The 11,196-nt window shown below is 38.5% G+C and overlaps 1 protein-coding gene across 1 annotated transcript; it reads right to left on the reverse strand.

Annotated features, from left to right (window-relative positions):
- Window positions 1-7,217: 7,217 nt before the first annotated feature.
- On the reverse strand, window positions 7,218-8,171 carry LOC109568901 (olfactory receptor 51Q1-like). Its single transcript, XM_019974266.2, has one exon. The coding sequence runs from the start codon at window positions 8,169-8,171 to the stop codon at window positions 7,218-7,220; it is 954 nt and encodes a 317-aa protein (XP_019829825.2).
- Between the last annotated feature and the right edge of the window lie 3,025 nt (window positions 8,172-11,196).

The raw sequence follows: 11,196 nt of genomic DNA on the forward strand, positions 1-11,196 counted from the left end.
TAGTGTAACAGAGGCATAGTCAAACCTCCTACATTCTCAGACAAAGCAATTTCAGTGAAGAAACTATATGGATGTTTAACATCTAAAAATTTATACTTACAAAAATATTTGTGTCCAGGAACTCCCAAAAATATCTTATTTCTCTAGAGGAACAGGTAATCAATTTGAAGGCCACTAGGTTAGACATGCACATGAGTTTGGGTGAACTCCGGGAGTTGATGGACAGGGAGGCCTGGCGTGCTGTGATTCATGGGGTCGCAAAGAGTCGGACACGACTGAGCAACTGAACTGAACTGAATTGAACTGAGGTTAGATATCCACCAATGACAGTGTCTATAAATTGTCTAAGAAGGTGAAGTTCAAAGTGAATTTCTTAGACAGATATTGATCAAATTTCACAGTCAAATATCAGAGGAAATTACTGCTTCTGGAAAGGTACCCAAAGACTTGGGATTGTAAATAATATGTATATCTTTCATTAATAAGTGACTAATCATTTTCTTCATTTATCCAAATATATTTTTGAGTACCTACTATGTATAAAGGGTAGATATGTAATAATATTTTATTTTTGGATGCAGCATAGAAAGTAAAATCTAAAAATTTAGCAAAGAAGTTGCAATAATTATTGGGGCAAGCCAGATATTCCCTTATAGGTTTTAGATGTCATCAGCAGATGACTCTACCAGTAAGCTGCAAGTCTAAAGGATGAATATGCTTCAACACACTTTAGATATGTAATCAAATCTCATTTTTAGTCACATTACTTTCATAGTCACTTCTTTTGTCATAGAAACTATCACTTCAGAGGGCATGATTGACTAGCAGCAACACTCAGAATGATGTTCAGATTATTCTTTTTAATTAATTTATTTTAATTGGAGGATAATTACTTCACAATATTGTGATGGTTTTTGCCATCACATGATTTACATCAGTGCAAATCAGCCGTAGGCATACATGTGTTCCCTCCATCCTGAACACCGCCTCCCCAATTACTTCCCCAACCCATCCCTCCAGGTGGTCATAGAGCACCGGCTTTGGGTGCCCTACATCATTCATTGAACTTGCACTGGTTAGCTATTTACTTATGGTAATGTATATGTTTCAGTGCTATTCTAGCAAATCATCCCACCTTCTCCTTCTCCCACTGAGTCCAAAACTCTGTTCTTTATGTCTGTTGTCTCCTTTGCTGCCCTGCACATAGGATCGTCGGTACCATCTTTCTAGATTTCATATATATGCAGATATTATTTCATTATTTATTATTGATTTTTTTCACAGTTGTTCAGGAATCCAAATCTTAGAAAAATCCAAAGTGATAGTTGTACAATTTATTTAAAGCATTATTTTATAACGTTATCTAGTATATCTTATTGTGTCTGACTCTCTCAGTGGATTGTAACTTTAAATAACAACCTCCAAATGGCAAAAGCAGAGATGCTTTGCAGTCTTGGTTACTGAGCTCTTGAAAAATGGCTAATTTGAATTGATATCTGTTGTAATGACATGTGGCCAGACTTTGGAGACTTAACATTAAAAAAAACAAAGAGTGTAAACTATCTTATTTTTAAACATAGGTTACGTGTTTAAATGATTACATTTTAGATATATTGGGTTAAACAATATATAAAAGAAGAGAATATTAGAAAGGGAAAATACATGCTTAAATTGTTTTAAATATAGTGGAATACCTGTCTCCATAATAAAGCTGATCATGTTTCACAACAATTTGTAGGTGAAAGAAATAAATATTAGAAAAATATGTATAATGTATTATATACATATCAATGTATATAAAGTTATCTAAACATAAGATATTTTCTCTACCATTCATGTTGGAAATTTCATGAACCTGAACATATGCGATCCATTAAACAAAGAAATGCTGCTTGCTAATTGAAATGTATTGCTCAAATAAAACCTTCTAATTTTGACCTTTCAGCAGCAATGGTTAAAATAATTTTAGGCCATTCATTTCAAGATATATGATAGCATCTTAAAAGTGGCTGACCTTTTTCCCCAATGACATTTCTCACATAACAATATGTGGAAGTTACAAATACTGATACACACAAATAGCTAATTTCTAAGAAAGAATGTGTACAGTACTGTAGCATAATGAATGTGGTGCCTGCAATAACTTTGTTGTTTTTTAGTTGCTAAATCGTGTTGGACAGACTCTTTTGTGATCCCATGGACTGTAGCCCTCCAGGTTCCTCTGTCCATGGGATTTCTCAGTCAGGATACTGAAGTAGGTTGCCATTTCCTTGTCTAGGGGAATCTTCTCAAACCAGGGGTAGAACCCACATCTCCTGCATTGGCAGGTGGACTCTTTACTACTGAGCTACCATGGAAGCCCCTGCAATAACTTAGCCAGTTTTTAATACACATGATGATGCTACCTTTTTCTGCCAATTTACAGGTTAAAAGTTGTTACTGGAACTTTTAGTTTTGCAAATATTACCTGGTATTTAATACACAATGTAGATACTATACTCACTTAAAATATTTAGTTATGACCAACCTAGATAGCATATTCAAAAGCAGAGAGAGACATTACTTTGCCAACAAAGGTCTGGCTAGTCAAGGCTATGGTTTTTCCTGTGGTCATGTATGGATGTGAGAGTTGGACTGTGAAGAAGGCTGAGCGCCGAAGAACTGATGCTTTTGAACTGTGGTGTTGGAGAAGACACTTGAGAGTCCCTTGGACTGCAAGGAGATCCAACCAGTCCATTCTGAAGGAGATCAGCCCTGGGATTTCTTTGGAAGGAATGATGCTAAAGCTGAAACTCCAGTACTTTGGCCACCTCATGCGAAGAGTTGACTCATTGGAAAAGACTCTGATGCTGGAAGGGATTGGGGGCAGGAGGAGAAGGGGACGACAGAGGATGAGATGGCTGGATGGCATCACTGACTCGATGGACATGAGTGTGAGTGAACTCTGGGAGTTGGTGATGGATAGGGAGGCCTGGTGTGCTGCAATTCATGGGGTCGCAAAGAGTCGGACACGACTGAGCGACTGATCTGATCTGATATATTTACTGAAAATAGCCAAGCCATGACAAAAACCTAGCTTCTAAGATGAGAGGCAAAATAAATACAAATAGATAATAAGTTATAAAAATCCATAGTCATAATAACACAATGACAGAATATGCTCATATTGACATAAACATTATGTAAAATGTTTTAATATTTTATAAATAAATTCAGACGGGTTGTACAAGTATTCAGATTTGCTTAGTATTGCTTGTAAGACAAGTTAGTTTGGCATTTTTACAAAAAAGTTTAAATCTCTTATTTTTCTGATATTATTTCAGCATGGGAAATAGTGCTAGAATAACTTTAATTTATACAAGTTTTCAGTTAATTTTCTCACTGGAAATCTAACAAATTTAGCTTCAATATTTCCTGTACAGATTTTGCCAGATAAATTAAAATTATTTCCAAAAATATTGAATTTTATGTGATATATGCAATTATTGCTACTAGCTTGTCGTTTCTTCTTGGTCCTCCCAGTTAAGAAAGCAAGAAAATATATGTCTGTATACTGACCTGTTTATATACAAATATCTATAAATATGTTTTACTTAATCATCTGTATCTACATTAAGCGAAACATAACTTCATACTGATATCCCCAACTCCAGTCCATGGATCATTCATGTTGCTCCCCTTGCTTTTCCATAACATCCCAGCCAAGTAGGGAGGAACTTGGTTCCCAGGTGGCACTACTGGTAAAGAATCCAACGGCAGGAGACATAAAATATGTGGGTTTGACCCCTGGGTGCAGCATTTATTATATTTCATTTTGCCTTTAGTACAGATCCCACCCAATTCCAAAGGTCAGCACCATTTCCCTCCATCTTTTCCAGTGCAGTTGCTTCATGTATTCATAATAGAACTATCATATTGTGTCTTCCATCCTGAGTAATTTTTAAAAATTATATATAATAAATATATATAAATTATATATATTAATGACCACTCTGTGCGGCTGTAAATTTCTTTGAGTTTTAGCAAATGCCTAATGTCATCTGTGTACCATCACAGTATTACAGAATGATTCTACAGTCTACAAAACCCTCTGTGCGTCATGAATTTAATACTCCACTCCCTTAAATTCTTAGTTACCACCAGTAAGCTTACTCTCTATGAAGTTTTGCCGTTTTCAGAGTTTTGTCTGTATGAAATCATAATTTTTTTTAAAGACCTGTTAGACTACCTTCCTTCATTTAGCAATGAACATTTAGGATTCATCCATGTCTTTATGTATCTTGATAATTCTCAGCAGCTGCTGTAAAGACGTTATGCAGAGGCTTGGCTGATGCTTTCTGTCAAACATGCTTTGTCTTTAATTGCTTAGCCTGTATTTTGCAATCATTGGTCTTTGACCCCTGGAGAAGGAAATGGCAACCCAATCCAGTATTCTTGTCTGGGGAATCCCATGAAGAGAGAAGCCTGGCAGGCCACAGCCTATGGGGTCACAAGAATAGGACACTACTTAGTGACTAAACCACCACCACTGGTCATTGAACAGCTTATTTTGCCCCCAAATTCCCCTTCATGTTTCTAAGCTCTAGTCCCTTTATCACCTAAATATTATTATTTTTTCTCTGATAGCTGACCTTTATTTCACAGTTTCAGAAATATAGTCTATAGGTCTTTGATTGTATTAGTTTGCTAGGACAGCCACAAAAAGGGTGGCTTAAACAATAGAAATTTTCTTTCTTCAAATTATGGAGGCCTCTAACAATTTCTCACATTTCTGGTTTCTCTGGGGGCCTCTCCCCTGGCTTGCAGGTGGTTGTCTTCTCCCTGTGTCATCATTCTGGTCTTCTTTCTGTGCTTGTGTCCTAATAGTCTCTTCATACAGGGACACGAGTCACCCAGGATTAGAGTTCACCCTGAGGACCTCATTTTAACTCAGTTATGTCTATAAAGACCCTACCTCCAAATGTAGTCACATGCTAAGATACTGGGGTTAGAATTTCAAAATAGGAATGTGTGGGGAATTTAGCCCAAGTCACTAGTAGATCTAATTGTCCTGAAGCTAATTTTGTTCTGTCACCTCTCCCTTCAGAAACCCCTTTTTGTCCAGGGATGTGTTTAGATGGCAATTGGGAGCATCTGTGTATGTAGATGATTACCACTCGGCCACCCTAATTCCTGTTCCCATAATGGCTGCAAACATAAATGTCCCCACAGATGTTCTTATCCATAATCTGGAGTGTAGTGGAGTGGAGAAGGAGAAAATAATTCACATAAACTGAGCACCTATGAAGCCTATTAGTAATTCAAGACTGTATCTTTTACATGGACTTCCCAGGTGGTGCTAGTAGTAAAGAACCCACCTGCTAATGCAAGAGACATAAGAGATGTGGATCAGGAAGACCCCCTGGAGGAGGGCACAGGAACCCATTCCAGTATTGTTGCTTGGAGAATCACATAAACAGAGGAGTCTGGCTGGACCACCAAAGAAATCCCATGACTACCCTTCAAACTGATATTTCTGAGAGAGGCTACCTGGTTTCCATAAAATACTTTTTTATGATCATTAAAGCCACATCTATTTTGTTTGTTTGTTTTGGCTGTACAGAGTCTTCGCTGCATCACATGGGCTTCTCTAGTTGTGGCAAGGGCTTAGTTGCCCTGCAGCTGGTGGTATCTTTGTTCCCTGACCAGGGATTGAATCTGTGTCCCCTGAATTAGAAGGCAGATTCTTTACCAGGGACCACCAGGGAAGTCCAAAAGCCACATCCTGTCTATCATAACATTTTCTAGTCCCAAGTCCAGAATGCCAAAGGGAAATGGCCTCCAAGAATTTAAACCATTGTGTATATGTACCACAGCTTTCTTATCCATTCATCTGCTGATGGACATCTAGGTTGCTTCCATGACCTGGCTATTATAAACAGTGCTGCGATGAACATTGGGGTACATGTGTCTCTTTCCTTTCTGGTTTCCTCAGTGTGTATGGATAAAACTGGAACCTATTATACAGAGTGAAGTAAGCCAGAAAGAAAAACACCAATACAGTATACTAACACATATATATGGAATTTAGAAAGATGGTAACAATAACCCTGTGTACAAGACAGCAAAAGAGACACCGACGTATAGATTAGTCTTACAGACTCTGTGGGAGAGGGAGAGGGTGGGGAGATTTGGGAGAATAGCATTGAAACATGTATAATATCATGTATGAAACGAGTCGCCAGTCCAGGTTCGATGCACGGTACTGGATGCTTGGGGCTGGTGCACTGGGACGACCCAGAGGGAGGGTAGGGGAGGGAGGAGGGAGGAGGGTTCAGGATGGGGAACGCGGGTATACCTGTGGTGGATTCATTTCGATATTTGGCAAAACTAATACAATATTGTAAAGTTTAAAAATAAAATAAAAGTTAAAAAAAATAAAAAAAAGAATTTAAACCACATTAAGAATATTAAGGTTAAAAAGAAAAAGCCTATCATAGTGAGAAAAATGAATTTATATCCCCACAAATGTTATCTGCAGACATACTTGAAGTTTTGGTCCTAAATACTAAGACCCTCTAACAATGCAGGAGCATTAATCCAATGGTGGGGTTTCGAAGTATACTCACCTCCATCTTTAGGCTCTTTGCTCATTGTGTGTGCTTAAATCATGCTGAGTATAGATTAGATAATCTCAGTTGAATAGCTGAGAAATATCTTGATCAATATCCATATAGCCTGGATCAATATCCAAATAACTTGATCAGTATCTGTCTTCCATCAAATATTTACTATTCTTTTGCAAGAGAAACTCAGAGCACACCTATCCATTATATGAAACGGAAAAGTGGAGTTTACCTGGAGTAAGTGGAGCTGCCTAGGAGAATGTGTGGTGGAGGCAACAACAAAGGTTTTCATTCACATTTACTTAACCAGGCCCACTGGAGAGAAAAATATTCGGAAAAAATTTAAACAGACCTTTACTCAGTCAATGATGCTTATTTCATTGGCAGATAAATGTGCTAGAATCAGATCAAATTGGAACCACAACTCTTTTGGATAGAATGTTTGCTGCTAGTTTCTCCCAGAACAAAAATCTAATTAAATCCAAGATCATGTCATACTCCCTTAAAAATATGATGGAATTTTTTTTACACTCTCCATTTAAAAAATTTGACTATACTCTCCCTGTAGACCTATCGACTGCAATTTCTGTGTAATTAAGTGCATTCAGTACTTCACCTTAAATGCCTGCTTCTTTGAGAAATGAGGTGAAAAATTCCGTGGCGGATCTGCTTAGTCTTTACACTGTAAATGATGGGGTTCATCACTGGAGGCGCCAACAGGTAAATATTGGCCATGATAACATGAACTAGAGGAGGGGCATGCTTGGCAAATCGATGAGTTATAGACACCCCAACCATGGGCACATAGAGGACCAGAACAGCCAGCATGTGGGACAGACAGTTATTGAGTGCCTGCAGTCGCTCAGCCCATGAGGCTGTGCGCAAGATACTTTTCAGGATGAGGATGTAGGAGAGCACAATGAGCAGAGGGTCCATCACAATAATGAGCAAAACCACAGCAAAAGCATACCAGTTGTTGATTCGGATGTCAGCACAGACCAGGTGAATCATGTCCTGGTGGAGGCAGTAGGAGTGAGAGAGAAGGTGGGAGCGGCAGAAGGGCAGGCGCTTGAGTAGGAAAAGGGAGGGAAGAACGGCCAGAACACAGCGGCAAAGGATGGCTAACCCCATCCTGCCAACGACACTGTTGGTGAGGATGGTGGCATAATGGAGGGGGCGGCAGATGGCCACATAGCGGTCAAAGGACATGGCCAACAGGACTGAAGATTCCATAAAAGAGAACGCATGGAGGAAGAAGAACTGGGCAAAACAGCCCTCAAAACTGATCTTCTGATTGTTAAACCAGAGGAGCTGCATGACTGTGGGCAGCGTGCTGAGGGTGAGACCCAGGTCAGTGAGGGCCAGCATGGAGAGGAACAGGTACATGGGCTGGACAAGGGATGGCTCTGTGCGGATGACAGTGAGAATGGTGGTGTTTCCTATGATGGAGATGGTGTAGAGGCAGCAGCAGGGGATGGAGATCCAGATGTGGTAGGCTTCAAACCCAGGGATGCCCGTGAGGATGAAGTAGAAAGGGTCTTGGGTGGTGTTCATCACCTCGGACATGATAGTCGAATGTAGTTTCATGTTGAAGCTCTTCACTCAGAGAGAACCAGAAAGGTTAAAAATAATCTTTATCTTTACCTTGTTTGATCTAAACTCTATCTGAATAAAGATACAGAGCTGTTGAGTATTACTAAGGAAGCTTAGGAAGACAGTGGTTGCTCTTCCTGGCCTGTCTCTGCAGAGACTGTTTCCATACAACTCATATTCTTCTGATAAGTCTATACACATTAACTCATGAACACATCTTTAATTTTTTTCCTGCCTGTAGTTTTCAATTCCCATTTTCTTCTTAGTGCCCTGGAATCTTCCTTTTATCCAAACCACATCACTAATATTATTCTCACAAAGACTTAAAATGAACTCTTAACTGGATAAGACCTAGCCCTCAGCTTTTTTACCCATAATCTCCTTTTGAAATTTTCTTTGAGTGTTATCAGACTTCTCACCTGTTTCACTTATTCTAAAGTCACCACCGACTTTTTGTGTATTTCTTATTCATTTCATCATGCAGTAAGGTCATTCTTCATCTTGATCAGGTCTCATTTCTAATCTGTCTTCTTAGTCTCATTAGTTGATATCATCTGACACCACAGACTCCATGTGTGTAATATTAGAAGAGAACTGGAAGCAAAGGTTGGGATACAGAGGAAAAGAGTGAAAGTACAGCTCAGGTGAGGATAATCATATTTACTGGCTGTCTCTATATTTCAGCACTGCTCTAAGTGGATTCCCTGTGTTAGTTTAGATCATCCTCTAACGATAGTTATCACCCCTCCTTCCTTTCCCTCAACATTACCAGAGAAATATTATTTGTGGTTTCTCCTACTTGGGTGGTTCCCTCTTCACCGCCTTTGGCTTCTGTTTTCTCCGATTGTCTCACAGAGTAGATGTTATAAGCTACATGCAAATCTCTAGGTTAGCAGTGGAGAGGTGTGGCAAGTCCCTTCAGGATTGCATGGAGAGACTTAGTGAGACCTGGAGTCCCACTGGGCAGGCAGAAAAAGTTGGCTCTGCCTGTAAGAATTTTGTTGCCTCTGGTGTCCTTGTGGAGCAACAACTCAGGAAACCACATCAATACTCTGTTTTTACAACTTGTTGAATGTGATTTGAAACTACATGTTTATGCTTAAAGAAAACTGCTTAGGATGTCAAAAACTTAAGCTTAAAAAGCTTTGGTCTCTAAGCAATCTGAAGCTGGGGCAGCATTAGAAGAGCCAGGTGAGAGGTAGGTAAAAGGAATATCTCACACCAATTATCAGGAGCATTCACCTTGCAGTGATTCTCTGGACATACTAAGAAAAAATATTTTAATTCATTTATAAGATAAGTAAATGGTGAGAACTTTATCAAACCTGAACTAGAGGGCTTCCTTAGTAGCTCAGTGGTAAAGAATCCACCTGCTAATATAGGAGATACAGGTTCAATCGCTGATCTGGGAAGATCTCACATGCCTTGGAGCAACTAAACTTATGTGCCACAACTATTGAACCTGTGCTCATCAGCCCACCTGCCACAGCTAATGAAGCCCATGTGCCCTAGAGTGTGCTCTGCAACAAGAGAAGCCAATGTAGAGAAAGAAACCTTCACACCACAACTACAGAGTAGCCCCCGCTTGGCACAACTAGAGAAAAGACCCAGCATAGCTAAAAATAAAATAAATAAATTTTTAATTAAAAAAAACTAAATGAGAAAGAAAAATTGTTAAATTATCATTTACTTATTTGAAGACTCACTTCACAATTTATACAAACCCAAATTCTAAAGCAATAAAGATGCAAATCATTAACAAAAGTTAGAGAAAAAAAATATAAATATTGATTACAGTTCTCACTGGGGAGACTCTTTAAACAGCAATAGACAAAAATCCCAAGAAAAAGACGGCTGAATGTTAGTACAAAAGTTAAATAATTCTCTATGAGAGAAAAATGATGAAATTTAAAATAAACTTCCAAAAATATTTATGAAAATATGACAGAAAAGGATTCTATATCTTAAATGTATCAATATACATACACATAGGTAAAAGTTGAAAATATCACAGAATAAGATTAGTAAAGGGAAGAAAAATAACAATTTATCAAGAAAAATCTGCACTCTAATATTCACACAGATCCTCTCTCATCCTCTCTCATCACTGCCCTCATTTCTTACCCCACAATAAGTCTTTACAGACTTATTGAGAGTGCTTCTTGATCTTAACTTCCTGTTTCTTCATCAAATGTATTCCTACAAACCTAAGGCAGTTTACAGGGTATTTCTATTTAATATTCATTCAATCTTGTCATGGAGATATTTTATACAATTCACAAATGAAAAAGCTATGCTTCCACAAAGTTAAACAATGTTCTCTGCTCACTTATTAACAAGTCATGATGTTAATTCAAAGGAACCCAACAAAATAGGAACACAGTTGGAGCCAGCTTAGAAAACAAGTCTAATTTTAAAAAATTCTCAGTGTTTCTATACATTCACACTCTTAAGATCTTTTTAGGGATTCCCTGGTGTCTCAGAGAGTAAAGGGTCCACCTACAATGCAGGAGACCCGAGTTTGATCCCTGGATCAGGAAAATCCCCTGGAGAAGAGAATGGCAACTCACTCCAGTATTCTTGCCTGGAAAGACCCGTGGAAGGAAGAGGTTGAAGGGCTACAGTTCATATGGTCATAAAGAGTTGGAAATGACTGAGCGACTTCACTTTCACTTTTCAAGCTCTTTTTATGCTTGTCTCCAGAGATGGTTGTCATAACTTCTCCACGTGACTGCCATCTTCTTTCAGCAGGAATTCCATGTGTCTGTATCCATTTCTATCATTGAATTTAAGTGAACTCTGCATTAAAAATTTGTTCAATTCTTTCTCAAATTCTCAGGTTGCTTTCATTTTGGTTTTTGATATTTGGTACTTTTTCCCAGTAACATTGATATGCAGAATGATCTCTCTTTCTTCACTGACTTCCTAGTTGATGAAGATTCTCTTTCATTATTTCCAATTGAGTTGATATGTGTGCCTCCATGTAATTAAAAGCTGA

The sequence above is a fragment of the Bos indicus genome, chromosome 15 (genome assembly GCF_029378745.1).
Source record: "Bos indicus isolate NIAB-ARS_2022 breed Sahiwal x Tharparkar chromosome 15, NIAB-ARS_B.indTharparkar_mat_pri_1.0, whole genome shotgun sequence".
Lineage (NCBI taxonomy): Eukaryota > Metazoa > Chordata > Mammalia > Artiodactyla > Bovidae > Bos > Bos indicus.